Source organism: Bombus vosnesenskii, unplaced genomic scaffold (genome assembly GCF_011952255.1).
Source record: "Bombus vosnesenskii isolate JDL3184/JDL3185 unplaced genomic scaffold, Bvos_JDL3184-5_v1.1 scf7180000013788, whole genome shotgun sequence".
In the NCBI taxonomy this organism is placed as follows: Eukaryota; Metazoa; Arthropoda; class Insecta; order Hymenoptera; family Apidae; genus Bombus; species Bombus vosnesenskii.
Genome location: NW_022883218.1, coordinates 139,814 through 160,032, shown reverse-complemented (window position 1 = coordinate 160,032; position 20,219 = coordinate 139,814). Strand labels below are relative to the sequence as shown.

The window sequence follows — 20,219 nt, the reverse complement described above, 5'->3', positions numbered from 1 at the left end:
AATTGCAATATGCCCTTACAACCATCTGTCATGGTTTTGCTTGTCTTCAATTCTAAACAATTTCTGTCCAATAACTCTGGTTTATAACAATCATATACCGTCTCATCTTTAACTACTACTGGAACAATCTTATATACCGCACCATTTTTTTAAATACCTCTTTCAGCCTTTCAAGAGCTCGCATTGATAAATAACATTATGTGTCCGGATTTGTATGAAAGATTCATGAAAATATCTACGTTATACGTCTCTCTATGATCTCTTCATGCGTTGGATTACATCGAGATTTAATACCACAGATCCCATATTGGTCAGGATGTATTTCAGTTAAAAAGAATCGATAACGGTCGAATTCTTTAGCAATGTTTCCAATTTTTTCTTCAACTTTTCCTTTCCTTCCCCAATAAATGCTATATATCGCCATATCCGTTTATTCATACTATTTGTACGAAAGTATGCGTTTCTTAACACTACATGATTTTAAAATACTGACCGCGTTTTCAATGGTCATATATCTCGATTATAGCTAAGCACTAGCTTAATGCTATTCCGCGGTCCGATGCCACTATCGTACTAGTCTGATAAAAAATTAACAAAGTTAACAAACTCTAGAGCAAATAATTCTTCGTTAACTGCTCTCTCTCTTTCTCTCTCTTTTGAGAAGACACGCTGAACTTACCGGCTAAATATTACGTATCGTTGGACATTTTACTATCACGCTGAACGTTAAACAGCGTTCAACTACTCAATGTCAGCACACGATAATTTTTCATCATTATCGAGACGTGATTACTCTGCGGAGGCAACGATATGTGCATGAAGAAAAATTATTTCACTCTATCACCAGCGATTTTTACTTTCGCTTTTCGTAAAGGTCTATACCAATAATATATAATAAATAATATAGTGAATCTTTGGAATGCATAAATGTTAAATTCTCTGATAAGAAAGCATACAAGGCAATGGTTAATCATTAATTATATATCTACGTAAAACATTGTTCGTTAACGTCTGTTAATAATATTGACTGATTAATATTAATTATAGTTTCATAACGCAAATTCGATACGATAATTAAACGAAGCTACAAAGCACCTGATACTCTATTTTATTTTCTTACGAGCTAGATATTTATCTCTTCACTTCGAACACGTCGTTCGTATTAACAATATCGTGAAATCATATGAAATATATGACGCTAAGGCAACGATCGACGAAGTTGAAAGAAAATAATGTCCTCATGGAGCTAAATGGGGAACAACGAAATCACGTGCTAAAGTATAATTGAGAACGCTACTTTGCTATCCAAACATCGCCTCATGCCATCGTATATACTCTATCAATCGTTTTAAAATCAACGTAACTGACACCAACGAAGAATCAAGAAGTCAGAATAAATGAACATCTCGGGGCAACGATCATTCAAATCGATACACATCGATACACGTAGAAACAGAGGGGGGTTCTTGATACTTGCATCGTAAAATATATAATCATCATACATCATTCAGTTTATGCCCAATGTTCATCAACATCGAGACAAAAGTGTTAGAGGATATCGATACATAGGTTGACATCTCGGCGCAATCGTAAACATCGATCTTTAACAGAGACAAAAGTGTACATCGATAATAATCTCTTTGTTATGCAAGCACTTAGATATGAGCTTTCGTGTAAATAGGCGAGCAAAGAAAGTATCGATTCTGTGTCTTTCTTTCCTCTTTCATTTTTTTTTTTTTTTTTTGTTTTTCTATTTCGAAACTGAAACAGCCTCGATCAAGACGAACATGAATCTCTGACGTCCGAAGTTCTGAAACATCGTTAAAATTTGCGTTAGAAGTTTATCTAATATCATCGTTTAATACTTGACAAAGTAAGTCGGTTAAAGATTCCGTTGATTCGATCGAAATGTAGCACGTCGGATCCACTTCGTGTTCGATCGAGCTGTTTAAGATTCGCCTGAGCGCATTCGCCATTACTTCGCATGATTATTTGTATCGGTAACGTTATGTGGATTCTTTCCAGCTGCGAGGCCAAACTTAAAAATGTAGATCCGCTTCGTGTTACATGCTGATGTTAGTGTTGTCATTGCAGCTCCTATCTCCTGTCTGCTGCATTTATCAAACATACTCTCGCATTCTTTACATATAAAACCTTCGATGAAATCGATCTATGAAAAAAAACTACATACATAAGAATTCGATATCTCAAACTTTTCTTACCAAAAATATAGAGGTACATGAGTTCTTGACAATAATCTTAATAAGATCAATCGAATTACTCTTCGACCTTTGGCGAGTTGCGGTGTAATCAGCAAACATTGATCGGATCGGTCGCGCAATGACAAACTGGAACGAAAAGGGGCAGACAGAAGAAAAACGCGAGAACAAAAAGATTCGAAAAAATAACCTCGCAGCCGCGCGTGCGACAATGAACAAATGACGCGACACGAGCCGCATGGCTTGCCAGAGAAACACCGGTTAGCTCGCTTTCACTCGCAAGCACCGAAGCTTGTTTGGCAAGAGGCTTCACACCGGAAGCCTCTCTGTGAGGACATGCGCGTTCAACTTGGCCGTGCCAGCCATACCCTGAAAAAGATTTACAAACTGCGTGATCGTAAAGCTGCTCGATTCACGAGTATTCTCGAGCGAGTTCAACGTCGCTTTCGTCGATCGAGTTCCTCGTTGCGTGTCGCCTAATCGATCGATCGCGATCGAACATTAATTCCGGAAGCCTGGAAGCGCTCGAGACGCCGCTGATGCGCGTAACTGGCGTGGCACGATCGAAGCTGAAGGCCCACGTTGTGCTTTTTAATTAATTCGGTCAGCCCCGCGTTGCATTCGTCGGAATGGAAGGTTCTGTGTTCGGGTTATTGTTACTGAGCCGAGCCTCATTTTAGAAACAGACTTTCGTATTGATTAGAATATTAGAATTGTAACTTGAAATTACCGTACTTGAATTGTTTCTTGTATTATTTCCCAGATATCGTAAAAAGATTTTAATATTGCAATTATCGCTGTATTTAATATTGCAATAATTGAAATAATATATAATAAATATGTAGAATAAATTGAAATAATAGTTGTTGGAAAATTTTGAAACAGTTCGAACAAAATTTGTTCTATGTATATATATATATATATATACACATATACATACATATTTGTTTCATTTATTTTAAAGTCTGTTACCTGTTGAAGCATCGACTACGGGATTTTTAGTTTCTCACAAAAATTACTAACAACAGATTCATGCAAGTGTCATGCAAGGTGTTACTGCACGGCGATACGATAATCGCGGGACAGAGGAAAGGGGATAAGATCGTAACATGGATGGTAATACGCAATTTTAATCGGGCTGCAAAGCTTTCATCCAGAAGCCGTCCGTAAAGTTTCCTCTGCCTTTTCACTGTTAATAAAAGTGCTACAATCCATGCACTCGAATTCGCACTTTTCTACGTGTGGAACACACTCCTGCTAAATACGTGATTGTCGAACTCACTAGTACTACTGTGGTACATCCCGCGCGCGCGTGCCTTTTAATGATCAATCTTATACATGATTCATTGTTAATCCTATAGCAAATTTCAATCGAGTCCCAATCAAATTTTTAATGAATTGATCCCGACCCCACCCATTCTGTAATTAAATCTAATCAAATAACCTTAAAGCCTTTGATAATATTCTATTATGTTACGTATAATTGAAAAAGTAAGAGAGAATAATTTGTTTGGAAATTGAAAAAGCACACGCCCGCGACTCAAGCAAGTCGAAAAACGTAGAGCTGGAAAATTCTGGTGTCGATGCTTGCCGGCTGCAGTCGTTGCTTTCTCATGACGTTGCTGACGGATGGACATGCCGAAACCATGCGGCCTGAACGTTGATCTACTTTAAGCTCCGTATACCATGGGCCATTCTCGTTCCACTGTCCTATGGTGCATGATGCGCGAAACACCGGTGTCTCGTTAAGAATGGCAAATGGGCAAACGTATAAAGGACGTTAGAGACATAGAACAGGGGAGTAAAAGTACGACAATCGTTACGACAATGTATAACAAGAAACAGAGAGTGGTTGAAGGTGCTGATAGTTCGTTTGTATGTGATATACAGAAACGATTTGTTCGACTGGATAAGAGTCAAAGGTGTGTGCATAGATATCGATGAATCACGATCGAAAGTGTTCAAAGAGAAACTAGTTACACATCTCAAATTTGATTATCTGTGATAAAAATCTTCTGAAAGTGCAAAGGATCTTCAATATATTATGAACTTGGTAATATTCTCGTAATCAATGATCATTTATAAAGTTACTTTTCAACGCTGAAATAGTGTTAAAGCATATAACGAGTTAATACGAAAATTGTCCATCAGTCGACCTCTATGCGCTACAATAATGAATGTATATCGTGTTTCTCTTTCTCTTTGTGTCTCGATTATCCTCCGTTACTTGGAGATTTTCTTTGGGAAAGCAGTAAATGTGTGTTTGAAATAATACAATTAGAACACGCATTAGCTCCAAGATCTTGCAATGATCGAACAACGTTGCAAACAGTATACCTACGTTTCAAAGTTCTGAAGTTTCGTGATCCACGTTCGCTTAGATATACGACGAACTTGGTATGGAACATAGATAATCGGCAAGCCAATGGAAACTTTAAAAATGAAAGAAACATTCCAAAATACCACGACATAATGACAAATACTATTTCTTACGTATCGGGAGCAGCTCGATTCGGCCATCAAGATGCTTTGAGAGCTAGAAAACTTGATGCTTAAGACTTTGTAACGATCAATGACCATGAAAAAAGTAGCAAAAAGTTCTAATTGTAAGATACATCAATACTGGAAGAAAAAACGAAAGAACTGATTGACAGTTGCAAGAATGGGATGGTCTCGATCGATTCTGGATTGCATGCAACAAAACTTCGTCAGAAAGGGATTCCCATCTCATTAGATTTCATCAAATAGAAACATTACCCGAACATACAATGAATTAAAGAACGCGTCTAAATTTTTACTCGCTTCAGGCTCAATTTTTTGATAGCTCGAATTTGATTTATCATTCTCCGTTTAATTTGTTCGAAAATTATAATACGAACAAACTGAAAAATCTATAATAAATTGTCCGTTTATATCAATTGGAAAAGATCCATATTTTTTTAAAAATACGTACTATCTTCCAATAAGATAAATTTCACTTCGAAGCGAATTAAAATTGTCGTTAAAGATACCATCGCAAAGGTATAGGAAACATTTTGGAGGGGCTATGAATCAAGAGGAAGAGCGCGTGGCAAAATCGAGAGTGACAGAGAATCGGATGATTTATCTACAGAGAACACGGTCGAGATATTTCGTTAAGATTTATGTCGAAGAAAGGATCAGGACGAGCGAGAGTGCAAAATTCTTTGAAGAGAAGAGAATATGGATCGTCGATTCTCAATTCATGAATTGATTCACAAAAATTGAAATGTACGGTTAAAACGGTCTGACACGATTAATCGATGATTGATCGATTCCCTTCTCTTTCAAGGAACACGCAGCTCGTGTCTTACCTTCCTGGTTTGGTACGAACATGAAAAGAAACACAACGTGTTCCGTGTTATCCAACCGGTACGTGACTGGTGAGAACCGCTCGTCTCGACGAGAGTTCAAGTCGCTGGCTAAAACTAAAATTCTACGAAGGATATGATCACTGACAGGTGAATCGAATAAATCAGTGTTATACGTCGTGACCATTGCAACGTTCTACAAAGCAAGCTGGGGCTCCTAAGATGACCGAGCGTAGTACAAGGATCGTCAAGAGGATCAGCAGGAGTGTAGGATTCGAACACGAGGTCGGAGACACACGATTGCACATATCCTCCTCACAGAAGCACATGTGACCAGTGCCGGTACTTTCCATCATGCACACGTGGTCCACCATGAATAAATTTATTTGTAGTTGCGAAGTGCAGGTCCGCCTCACGCTCTCATATGCTACGAACAGACGAAAAAAATACGAATAATTATTATATATTTAGAAATTGTATATACGAACAAAATATAACGTGATTTACAAATTTTAAATTGTGAAATAAATATTATTTTGATATAGAAATAATTATATACATCTATAAATTGTATATAAATTATCCTAGAAAGATTTTAGAATAATTGGAAATAATATCGTAAAATAAGAAAGCTTAAAGAAGAGAATTATAGAAGCGTGTGTAGCAGGAGCTTAGATTTTCTTAGAGTTGTATAATTACGAAATAGATTATTTGAAACTCTTCCTTGTTCCAAACCAACGCTTTTAGTTAAAAATATCGGGCTCGTAGGCGTAATAATGTCAATATTGCTTATTAAAGCTTCATGGAAAATGATTATCAGTATTTATAAGGAATCTTGGATAATTATTTTGCAAATATCTTGAAATTTTTTTTCCTATTTGTTTTACTTTTCTTATTGAGAAAAAGGTTTAATTGTTTTCACAAAAGGTATATGAAATGGACATTTAAAGAAATGAAATAGAGAAAAATATAAAAAACACAAAGAAAATTATCGCACTGGAAATTATCGCAGTGGAAAGAGTGAAAAGATGAAGAAGTGAAAAGGAAGTACTTACGTGACTTGGCGTTGCGAACCATTTTCACGCAACAGCCATGGCAAGTCATGAGAGGTGGTTGATCCCTTGGAAGTGCGGTGTAATTAAAAGGATCCTTACATCTGAGATCCGTCCATGAATCGCATTCGTAGCAATAAATAGAACGAGCTGTAAAATATAACTGTAATAAAGCGCGCCATTCATCTATCTTCAAACTTCAAAATGAATGTAGACGAATATGGTAAAATATTAAGCGGCATAAGTATCATTACTTTTAACAAAATCAACTTCCTTGAAATAGTACTGTAGAAAATATACTTCCTTGAAATAGTACTGTAGGAAATATAGCCGTAAAGAAAAAATTACGTTAAATTCGCGAACTAAATGTACTAAACAGAAATCAAATTATGAGCAGGGACAGCGTACAATTAATTTATATATCAATCTTATGCAACTAAATTGCAAAGAAAAAAGAAAAGGAAATAAAAATAGTGGGGAGAATGAATCTTCAGACAAGAAGCCCTGCGGAATAACGTCGACAGATAACGATGGCAAGAAGGATACTGAAGTGAAGCTGGTTTGATCACTCACTCTGGCACTCCGCGCGACAGACGGTGGCAACCGCGAGTACAATTGCCGCTGAAACGAAACATTGGCCATTGCTTTAGAAGATAAAAAGAATAATTTTAACTGTGGATATCTACGAAATGATAATCATGAACAACAGAAACAAAAGGGTGCACACTGCTAGGTCTACCCACTATATTGTTCTTACTACTACTACTACCTTCGCTATTTGCAACGACATTCATCGTCATGATTGCATTCTAATTTCACTCGTGACTACGAATACATTAGAATATCTTGATATCTAAATATTTTATTATTTGCGCGATTAACGATATCGAATAATTAAATTTTCTTACAATTGACAATATCGTTTGAGATATTTCACATTTTTGGGTTGTTAATCCTTTCTTTTTGTTTTCTATCGTTCGTCTACTAGATGATAATTGCTTAATGAAATTTTGATTCTAGTTACGCAATTTTGAACATGATTAAAATATCTAGATATCTCGATGAACGAAATTTTAATTGAGGTAGTATAAGAATTTTAATAGTTGATCTAAAGTATTATTCATGATACGAATTTTTCAATGTTGCTCTTTGGATTTATGTTGTTCCCTGTCAAATATTATAACTATAAGATAGGTTTCGATGTGAAATATATGGTCATTAGTTTGGAAACACGTGAACTCTAAACTCGACCCGTACTCATAGAAATAGAATAGGTTAATAGTTTACGACATACTTATAGTACTTTCTTGGCGTTTCGTGCTATAAAATAACAACGATAGGAACACGTTCTCTCACGTATTGTATTCTCTGTTTTTGAGTTTAAGTTTCAAAAAGTCACACGAAAATTGTTTCTTTATAAAAATGTTAAAATATACAAATGATGAAATGTATTTTTCATTCTAGTTCCATACCTTCCACTATGCAGGGTGACTTTGTTGTAGCATGTGTGGGAAGTATGTGATTAACGACAATGACCATTCATCGAAACTTCTATCGCGTTTTACCAACTTTAAAAACTAACAGGTACGTACCTCGTGCACAGGGGCAGCGATCGTACGCGTTTAATACTAGTTTAATTAATTCTAGAATACCGTTTTTACATAAACCTATGTACAATACATATATCTACGAAAACAATAACATGAAATGAAGTTACATAATCACTATATATTGTTGACGATAAAAGTACTCTTCAATGTCTTATTCAAACAATAGTTTCATATTTAGTAATACCTAATAAAATGTATAAAACGTTTACATGGGATTTTTCAAATTTTATAATATTCAATTTATGTAGGAATTGAAAGATTGTTATTAATTTTCCATAAACAAACCGGATATTTAAATCCTTCTCATTCGAATTTGTATTTTTATTGAAAAAAGATTCAAAGTTTTATTTGACCCAATTAGCAAATAACAAGTACATATTTTATTTTTAGATTTTTTCAAAACCTTAGAACATAAACGAAATTACACTTGAACATGAATGACCCAGTTTGCCTACGAAGTATGCTTCGTTTGAACGTTTACTGTATGAACTTATACTTCACTTTTACGAAGTGAATATATTTGCTTACAGAGAGATAAAATATAAATTCTTATGTACAGATGTATGTATATATATATGTCGGAGATGAAAGGACATCGGGGCCTTTCTTTTGGAATGTTTGGGAAGATCCCCAATACTTTAGTCCCGACTTTTTATTATAGCTGTACTTAAATAATAAAACTGAGAAATATGTTGTTTATGATTTAATCCGAGTATGGGTGCTCGAGATTTGTGGCAGTGGGCTTGGGCTCGAAGTGACATAACGGGTCGCTGAACGTAGCTACGGTCACGGGAGAGACGTGTACCTAACAGAAGTATGAAGTAATTATATAGCTCTCCTTAAAAACAAAGATTGACCCGTGGGTACAGAGAGGTACCTGTACAAAGAGGTACGAAGAGGAGTATATAAGGGCAGTTCCACTTGGACTGACATTCAGTCAGATAAGTTCTACTTGTACTGTGTATAAGTACGTTAAGTCACACCAGAATCGTGGATCAAATTGCATTCGTCATCCCGTTGACCGTGGATTCGTTATCGAACCTAAATTCATTGTCATCGACATCTCGATTATAAAATCACCGCTATTACTCGTTAAACTCTGTAATAATCACATTTGTATCAGTAAGTATCATTTATAGCACATAACAACAATGGCCAATTCACGTGAAGATTCATTATACGTCCCTAACTCTAATGAGAACCCGACATATATATGTGACGATTTTCGTCCACGAGACGTTCTCGAACTAAATGAAACGGAGAACGTCTTATCATAGTAACGAAAATAGACGTGTACTTCATCGGAGTGGAAGAAATTGAGAAGGAAGATACTTTTATCAACGACTACGACTCCTGTATGTCCACCTTTATCTACACTAATCACAGGCTTCTGTCGCTACTTTCCCCTCTGATTTTCGTCGTCTGCACACTCACCCCGAGCAGCGCGCTTGATTGTCTCCAAAACAATCGATAAAGCACGTTCCATTCGTATTTAACTATTCAGGCACAGTTACTGTTTCGAGGGAGTAAAGGCTTTAGCAGACTCGAACGGTGTAAAGCGATGAATAACACAGTATAAGAATAGGTTGCGAATTTTCTCTTGTTTGTCCTTTATTTCTTTCTTCGATCCGAGTTCTAAGAACTCATCAGATTATAAATACAATCCACGATGGAGAATAGTGAATTGTATTAAAGCGCTAAAATAGTTTTGCGTATGCATCTTTTTTAATATTTGTTTCTTTACGATTTAATTTATCCTTAATTTATCCACACCCTCGATGTGATTAAACAAAATATGAAATTTTTTAGGAAGCCAATATCAGGAAAAATATTGTTTATATATACATTAATGTTAATTTACTAACAATAAATGTTATTTTTACAACTACTATATTTATAGACGAAATATAGCCTACCTACTATTATTGCTGTAGGCTGTATAAATTAAACGAGGATACACTTACTAGCATCGCAATCAGTGCAATTAATATACAACCTCCATTACGATATAACAGCTATACAATTACAAAATACTATTATTTAGAATGCCATGTTCATTTCAAATGTTAATGTACAACCAACAGGTGGAACAGAAAGTATTCTCCTTAGAAAATCAAAAAAGACAATCAATTTGTAGGAGATATAGCTACAACAGGGAATTCAGCTATTACAGTAAATGTAGATTTGAAACAACTTTAACAACACAGTTATATGAAAAAGATGTAACAAGTCGTAATAAATTTTCGCTCAAGTCCGCACGTAAGTTTTCGTGTTTTTTTATTTGTATATATGTTTACACAACGTGTCTGGGATTTTTTTTACAAAAACACCAGAAATAAAGAACGTGACTTAATCTCTACTTTCTTTCGTCTGGTAAAAGGAGTTATACAATAAAAAGAAAAAGACATTTTTTTCGCAAAACTCACCCACTATCAAGTGATTCAGCGACATGTTTTTTGGCGATGGTTCCTTCTTACTTCCGATCCAAATTCATGCCGTGTTACGAGCTTACTCCTACAGTAGGAATGCAGGTCAGACGCGATTCACGGAATTACATTCGTCCGTTAGGCAATTTACTGGAACAGAAGGGACAAATTTCAAAATCTCGACAGGTATGTTTCTTATTTATCATTAACTAGTGGCCGCTAATAATCGAGGGACAAAGCATAATACAGCTGAAATAGAATCGCCGCATTTAGAAAATCAATATCTCGAATGGATCTATGGATTCCACAGCGTTGTAAAATTACGGAAACTTTAAGTTAATAATTACGTCGTTTGGCCTCGAAATATGAAACGTGAACCGTGTCAAGAAGATACAGAAAACGATGTTCTAAAAAAAGAAGCCAAGCTATTAAGTTGGTGCATACGAAAATGTATCTGGAATAAAAATTTTAATATGCAAATAGTGACTAATCCAATTTCATTATACTAGGCTAATAAGAATTATAAGCCCAATTACTGATCTACTAATTCCGTTGTTTTATAATAAGCCTGAGAATAAACATACATACATATATATACATATATATATTTCAAATAGATATGGATATAAATATTCTCTGATATATGCTAGTAATTAGAAGTAAGTAGTATTTGGGTCAATATATTCCGCTTTTCTTGCAATCTTGCAGCAATGCGGTATGTAACTGAGCCAAGAAATCACTGCATATTCTCGTTTTACGAATTCGTAACCTTGGCTATTTAATATTTTATCAGATATCTTTCGTATGCAAGGAAGTACGTTATGCGTATCAAGAATTTGTGTATGTGTTTACCTTCACGTAATGTCATGCGAAAAATAGCAGATAGTAGAATAATTGAGTCCGCTAACCTATCAAAAAAAAAAAAAAATAAATAAATAAATAAATAAATTTTCCGTATCTAATCTATAATTATAAATAGCTTCCATAGTAACATAGCCGAGTACTCATGCACAGTACTTTTAACACTAAACCTACCAGTTTATTTGTCAAATTGACCGCTTTCAAACTTCTGCATAAATTTAACCATATTTAAACGTTATCATATCGCTTTATAATTTCTGACTTTTCCTAAAACATGCATACAATATATTTTTCGGTATTTACTTTTAGTTTGCTTTTTTCTTTTCTAAGAAGGAATTGTATTTTGCCTTGCCTATCGCGGGCGGTCAATTTGACCAACCGATAAAATATTTTAGTTACTCTTAAAATAAATGCAATCAGTACAAAAAAAAGGCTATTTCAAAGTCAGATGACAAACAAAATCAGTAATAACAAATAATAACAATTGTTACGCTCGTAACTTTATCATAAATTATAATCCATCCCTCGATCAAGATGGCCACCAGCTGTCAACACGTATGAATTCAGGCCTGTAATAATCCTAACCGCCATAAAATTTAGCATTTTTTACAGTCCATTGTAACAGACATTTTGAAAGTCGAGAAGTTTCTTAGGGTTATCACTCATTGCGATAAAACACGGGAAAAGCGGGTTTTTCCTAACTCCATACTCGAGTAACCGTTGGTGAAGAATGACCAATACTCATCAATATTTTCTTATAAATATCATCGTCACAGATCATATTCTTACTTGCTATCGTCCAGATTACATCTTTCGACCTTTCGACCAGAATACATTACAGTTTGTTAGTCAATCAGCCGACATTTAACCTTGTTATCTCTAAAACTCAGATAGGAAGCATCTCAGAGCGTTTTGTGTAAAATTGTTATAAAAGCAAAAGTAAAGCATATCAAATTTGACAATAATTTTGTACTCCGTACATGGAGTTATTCTGTGATAAATATTTACCCTAAAATGTTACGACTTTTAAAAAAAATTATAGAAAAAAAAGTAACGGATATAGAAGAAGACTGTTCAGTATGCGATGAACAAGAAACTTCAGCAACTGAAGACGGCATGGAAACATATGAAAAGCTGTTTACAACCAAATCAGAGTTGAATATTATTTATAAATAAGCGTTCACGTCCAGGGCAAAAAGGAAAGAAATTATCGTTGACAGCAAAGAGTGAGACTGATGTAGAGAATCAACGTATCGAAACTGGGCCCGATGGGACAGTTTGGAAAGAAATAGATGCAAGTCCCAAACCTGGCAGGACATCAATTTATAATATTTTTAGGGATACGCTAAACGACATATAATGAAAGGACAAATAGAGACGGCATTTCATCTTATCATTGATCACCGTATAAGAGATCATATAATAAAATGTATGGAAGAAGCATTTAGAGTATTGGGGATTAAGAGGGAGTTAGATGCAACAAAACTAGATGCATTTATTACTCTGCTATATCCCCGAGGTGCATGTCAGGCAAAGAATTTAGATGTTTCATATTTGTGGAATAAAATTTGGAGACCTGCATTTTTCCAAAAACAATGAGCAGGAATGACTTTGCTGAAATTATGAGGTTTATACGATTTGATAAGAAGAGCGAAAGAAGCCAACGTTTACGAACCAATAAATTTGCAATGCTATCTATAGTATGGGGCCGATTTATAAAGAATTCACAAAATTGTTATAAACCTGGTGCATACATTACTTTTTTATATATAGAATCGCGGGAAAACCATGCAATAAAACTATCAATAAGTTTAGATTCATTATTACAAAAAACTTGTCAAGTAAGAGATTGTAAAGGTTACAAAATTACGAAAATTTGTTTAAGATGCGGGAAATATGTATGCGGCAAATGTACATTTGATAATAAGATAATTTGTAAAAAATGTAGCGAAGTTGAATAAGATATATCTCTATATAAATAAAAGTGTAATTTTTTATTTAAGTCTATAATTGAAATTAAACAAAAGTAAATTTCGACGAAACTTAATGAAAGTTCACCATTTTATATACATTTAGTTACAAATTAACCATTATCTAAGTTAAATCATAAAAACTGTTACTTCTTTAATCACCGGTCATTTTGACCGCACACGGTAGAAATAGGTATACACGAAGTGTCAGTAGGTTTAGTGTTAATATCGCACAAAATTAAAACAGGCGAAGCAGGATTTTTAAAAATCACGGGTTGATCAAACAAAAATTATCATAAATTACTCTCAGATAATATCATATCATATTACATATTACTATTAAATAACGTGATTTTATTATTCCCGTATTGACTATGTTGTTTGAAACTTGCTTTTAATTGAATTGTGCACCCAGTCTGTAACACAGTTCAATAAGGAAGATATTATTATATCAGAGAACAAGAAAGAAATTCCTAAAAAGCAAGACAAATCTTCGTACCTGCTCTAAAATACGCAGAATAAGATAAATTACGTGACGGAATCAAGTGCTTTTTGGAGTTTTGCTGTAACAAGTCCAGCCATATCAGAATGAATAAATAACAAGCTTAACGAGCTTAATTATCCTGTAAGCAATTTATCATCAAAGTTTCGCGCCTCCCCAACTTTCTATGCAAGCTTCTAATAATTCTATATATTCTACGATGCAAACATTAAAATTAAAATACTACAATTCTGCCCTTAGCTAAAATATCCTATATTTTATTATAAATATTCTATATCTAATATTTTTTTATTTTTCAAGATATTGAGATATTTGTTATATGCTATAGAAACTGTCACGGAATAATATTTAAATGTTTGAATGTAATGAAAAAGAATGTGAGAGATGGTACAAAGAAAGCGGTAAAACTTCAATTTTCATCGATTTTGAAATCGTAAATGTAGGAATTTTTAACTACGAAAGGCAGAATTATATTATAAAACGAAATTACGTCAATTATAACAAACACTAGAAATATAAACCTATTTAAGAAAAGTTAAACTAGGAAAACTCCACAAGGTATACAACACAAATTTCAGAAACCAGCAATATGATTTACCTCTGTGATATATTGACGAAAATTTTTGGCCGTTTGTGACGTACAAAAAAATAATTTTCGAAGGACAACTATAAACTGTCACACGCTAAACGAATGCGTGACGTTTTATAGTTTCGTATGTATGAATTTGACGCGCTGCCTCAAGGATAGACAATTGTCACAGCATACATCGTATCTTCTGCCACAGTGTTGTCGTTTCATCTTCTTGCCATACTCCTTGTCCGTACATCGAACAATACTACAACCTTCTTCTTACGTCACCGTACTTGATCATCATAGGCCAACGATCCTGAAATAATTTCAAGCGAAAAGATTCGACGTTTCCAATGGATCGTCTGAGAACGAACGATCGTCAATGCTTAACGAGGGACGATGAAAATCAGAGACTTGTAAGCGCGCATATCACGACGCGTGAATCGTCGAGATAAAAAGGAAAATTGCAATCTTGATTAAACGAGATATTCAAAATGTTGCACGAACGTAAAATTTAACACGTTAAATTCCACGGGGGTCGCCGGTAACCGGCGCACCAAGATTAGAAGAAATACATAATTTGAACAAATGTCAATAATTATAAATTTTGTATTATTACCATCGTTACTACAATGGTGTGACGAAATTAATGCAGTATAAAACATATATAAGATGGTTGAAAACCGCGTTTATTAGACACTAAGATTTACAATTCAAGTGGTTGCTTATTTGCACAGCTTATTTTAATTCATTTCTTAAAAAATATTGGCAAATGTAGAGAAAATGAAAATAGTTTTCTTTAATTGAAGGTTGATTCTAACAAATACGACGAAAATTGTTGTGTGATAAAAATACACGCCATCTTATCGCGCCATTGCATACAAAGTTACACGTAATTATACAAACAATGCAAACGTGGGTCACGTAACATACTCACTTCAAATAAATGGTAAGTTTTCTATTGTATAAAAGAGTGTTTTTGCTCTGTTTCGAAATGTGATGACCATTAGATTTGTTTAGGTGCAGCTGTTTCTGAAATCTCCTTGTTTTCTTACAGGAAGCTACACATTCCTGTATATACCGTTCGATGCGTTTTTTAATTATCTACAAAGAAGTGTTAGGGTACTTGGATTGAGAAATAATTAGTTTAGAAGATATTTTCACTTTAATTTATTAAATTTAATGTATGGGAGACAAGGAAAGGACAATAAAACAGTACTTTTATGTTTATGTATTTGTCTTTCATAAGTTAAATTTGACAAATTAAAGTTAAAATATCTTTTAAAGTAATCATTTTTCGACCCAAATATCCTAATACTTTTTTTTAGAAAACTAAAACATACATCGAGCAGTGTATCAAAAAATTTATAGTTCCCTAAAAAAGAAAAAAGATAAAGATCATCCTGAGATTTCGAAAATGCCTTCACCTAAACAAATCCAGTGAACATTTTTCATACAACAAATAACCTACGAGTTATTTGATGTGAGCATGTTACATGACTCATGTATACTATTGCATACTATTTTGTATTCCTGTATACTATTTTGTTTTTATTAGTAAAAAGGACAAAGTTCTTAAAAAAGGATCCGTTAAGGTTCTTGTCATTTTCGATTTTCTTAATTTAACAAGGAGTAATGTACAACATCATTTTTTTCAGAAAAATAAAAGTTTATTATTTTTTTCCTTAATAAATGCCTGAAGAGATTCGTTTCTGAAGAAATTAAATAAAGAATAATATTATTACACTGTATACCTTTTTTATTCCATTTATTATTTATTACTACTACTATTTTATTTCATAATCTGATAGAAAAGATCTGCGTAAAAAAATTGTTATTGATTATTTGAAAAAATACTTGTGCTTTTACGTAATTTAAAACGCGAAATAAGATAAGTAGCTTGTGTTCGTACATCAATAAGCTTTGCGTCTATATAAATTTGCATAACTTAAACGCACTAGTGGTATAGAATTTCATATAATGCTTCAAATCTCTGTGTGCGACAAAGCAATTGATCAACAAACGATATATGTATACGGCGATCGATTAAACGGCTTGATATCACACACATATAATGTTTGCATGAAAACAAATGAAATGGCCGTTTGATGTATGAAATGCATAATGGAAAATGTTCATGAAAAAATATACAATGCACATAGTATAGTGCGCACCAAATATTTTGCGCAAAGAAAAACAATGATGGAACGAATCGAATCTTCGAATCTTTTTATAAATTCATTACGTGCAATGTTAACAACCTTGGCATGTTGGTATTAAAAAATCAAGTAAATAATCAATCGAATGAATAAACAATAAAGCAATAAACTTTCTCTTGGACCCAACTGTATCGACAACGATTAAATTTTAAGCATTTATTGCTCTAAATTTCACGAGATTTATCAATCTTTTAAAGCGAATTCTAAAAACTGATTTTGATGTTTTGCTGAATAATTAATATTAAGGATATATTTATAATACGATATTTAAGGTATTAGTAATTAGAAATTAGTAAAAATTAGTCACGATGTATTTTCTTTGATGTAAATTGAGATCAATTTACAAAAATCGAAAGAAGATTTTCATAGTTTCTCGAAATAAAAAGCTAACAATTAGCAAGACAATGCGATAAGTTGTCTAGATCAAGAAGTGAGAAAGTAAACATCGTAATATTTCCTGGTAGTTTTAATACCGCAACCATAAACTTGGATTTTCACAGGTTTCAATCGCTTTCAGAGGCTTCAACATCTGCTGCGTAAAAGTACCACCGCATTAAGGTTGAATTGTTATTCATAATATAAAACGAAGTGACATTTTCCTTACATAAATATATGATAACAACCCACTATGCTGATCCAGTTATTTAAACAGTACATGAAACGTGAAGTGCAACGTCGTGAATCTTTTTCATTAATGTCAATTTAAATAGACAACGCGTGCAATGATCAAACATTTACCCTCGCGGTCAAGCGTTGGGCGACTGACGGACGAAAGAAAACGCATTTATTTTAACAAAAAAGAAATATGACTAAGAAAGTGCGTAATACACGAAGTTACGATTAGTGCGACGTGTTTTCGTTAAATTCAACGTTATGAGATGTAACAATTATCTCAGTAGCGTCTTTTAAATAACAAAAAATCCAAGTAAAAAGTAACGAATCAATTACGTCGAGGAGAGGGGGGAGGGAGCAACGGAGTGGAGGGCAAAGGCACAGCTTAAAGCCGCGCAAATTGATGTTACTTTAAAATCGCATAAAGAAATAGAACACTAGCTATCGACAAACAAAACAACGTGCGCATAATTTCAGTATTCCTGGTTCTACACAAACTTAACATAATACGTTACGAATACTACAAAAATTTCAATCGTTCACATAAAGAATTTTTATGTATTTCGACGAGAATCAATTGTCCTTACAGGCAATCACAAATAAGCCAAACATGAAGGAACATTTCTCGATAGTAATCTTAAAACTGTACGTTTTATACCCTCGTCAATACGTACACAACTCATAAGAAGATCTGGAATACTCAACCGTACAACGAAACCGGAAACTCGTCGAAGAACAGAAGATTAGGAACCGAAGATCACCAGTTTCCAAGAGTTGCTTGGTCACCGTCACTATCGTCGATTAATCGGTGTTTCTCGGTAATTTGTACGATCACTGCATCACCAGCATGGCGGTGGACGATTCCACATACGGGATGGACGATGCGATGTAAGCAGGTGCAATGATTGCGACTACGCTAGCGCGTTTGAGCGCCGGGAAGCATCGTGGCACGGTCTGCGAAGCGCCACCCAAGTCGCGCAATCGGATAGAAGCGAAGTGCGGATCCAGGTCGATCAATATGACGGGTCAGCAGTCGTTGCCTCGTGTTCATGTTGCGGCAACCACACTGTGGTTGAGGGAGGGAACGCCACGTTTGCGCCGTAGAATCTAAGCTTCGTGCGTTTCATCTCCATCAAACACGTGCATGCGTATTGTCATGAGGAATTTTCGGATCATTTGAATATGAATCCTTCCATTAAACGAGAGATAGAGTTTTGTTCTTTGCTATAGTGCTTCGAGTCAAATATTAATAGAAGTAACTTGTATAGATTGATTTGCGTAAATGTGTATTTTAGTGATATAAATATTCGGTTTGTGAAATATTTCTGTTCAATTGATTTGAATAAGAATGTATACATTGTTGAAAGTTTTAGTTTACTCAAACGAGGAAGATTATTTATTGTTTCGTTATACTGATCAGTATAGAACGAACGTATTTATTGTTGAGAAAATGTTTGTCAAATTATTTTCGATGTTTGTATCTTAATTATCACAAGGATTATTCACAAAGTAAAAATTGATTTTTAATATTCAGATAACAAAAAAAGTCTTTTGCATTAAAAACCATGGCTTAAGAAATTTAAACTCCAGCGAATAGGAACGGAAGAGAATCATATATTAAATTAATAGTTTAAAAAATGAACAGTTGTTTATGCAGTCAGGATGCATTACAATTGGAGAACATTAAGTATGTAGTATGTAATAGGTTCTGCGCGAGATCATCATACTAATTAATTATATCATAATACAGTTGAAGAAATACATTCTATACCTCATTTGCAAGATATTCTGTTCTATACTTTATTTCTAATTTCATAGAGAAATTTAGTTTCAATTCGAACCACTATTATACTGAATCGATAACGTCGCATGCGAAACGAAAATGGTAGGCGGAGTCAGGTGATCGCCAAAATGTGAATTACGAAAAAGCGATGAATGTTACATCTATTCCGTACCTCGTCGGTGTTAATATATAAATAAAATGGAGAATTATATGATAAATTACCAGCTGATAGAAAATTACTTCATTGACCAAGGAAAAAATAAACGTAACATTAAAAATGGAGCTCTGTCTTACGTTCTGGAATACCAATCTCGAAAAGAATCAGAGTATCTTTCACGCCTCTACAATTTATAGTGTTGTTATAAATATCGCGACGCGACGATTGAAAATCTGTTTGAACCATAGGTTTAAATGCGCTCCGTTCATTCAAGCAAAACTTTAGTTAGTGCTTGATAAATAATAAACCTCTTAAATAAACCTCTTGGCATTAAATTTATTTATCTGAACATTAAATCTATTATTTTTGTTAAAAAATTTATAAATTATATCCTTGATATCTTTATATATCTATCTTCATTTATCTTTTTATATTTATATCTTACCATCAATTAAAAATAATTATGCTCTTAATTTATAGCAATTATACTGTTAATTGAAAATAATTGTACTATTAATCTGAAACAATACTATTTATTCGTAACAATTAAATTAATAATTTATTTTACCTTTAATTTATTTTTAACTCTAATATTAATTAAATCTTCGAAATCTTTGAAATGTTATTTTATTTCTACTTAATTTTATTTCAGTGCAATATTTAATTTTTCATTTAACTACTTCATATAAAGTCAACGCCAATGCAAAGTGTAACTATTGAGTGTTTGTGGCAAAAGAGTCAAAAAATGAAACCGTGTTCATGGATTTGAGGTAGGAAATGTAATCAAACCGAAGGCAACGGGGTCTCGTTATACATTTATGCGTGCTATAATTAATATGTCACATGGTTTAGTTCCTTCGGCGATGAGTTATATGATTATTTGAATTAACATACTAGCTTAACTCTCA

General features: G+C 33.8%; 1 protein-coding gene across 2 annotated transcripts; it reads right to left on the bottom strand.

Annotated features, from left to right (window-relative positions):
* Positions 1-3,332: 3,332 nt before the first annotated feature.
* LOC117238956 (protein quiver) lies at positions 3,333-18,376 on the bottom strand. 2 transcript variants are annotated; one of them, XM_033504173.1, is made up of 9 exons: positions 18,046-18,374; positions 14,568-14,805; positions 13,967-14,090; positions 13,798-13,883; positions 11,489-11,544; positions 10,637-10,786; positions 7,174-7,221; positions 6,604-6,750; positions 3,333-5,975 (listed from the first exon to the last, which is right to left on the bottom strand). In XM_033504173.1, exons 6-9 carry the CDS (start codon positions 10,659-10,661, stop codon positions 5,719-5,721), a joined length of 477 nt encoding a protein of 158 aa, XP_033360064.1. In that variant the 5' UTR covers positions 10,662-10,786; positions 11,489-11,544; positions 13,798-13,883; positions 13,967-14,090; positions 14,568-14,805; positions 18,046-18,374; the 3' UTR covers positions 3,333-5,718. The 2 variants fall into 2 exon arrangements, with proteins under 2 accessions (XP_033360064.1, XP_033360065.1); XM_033504174.1 differs by lacking the exon at positions 7,174-7,221 and having other exon boundaries at positions 18,046-18,376.
* Between the last annotated feature and the right edge of the window lie 1,843 nt (positions 18,377-20,219).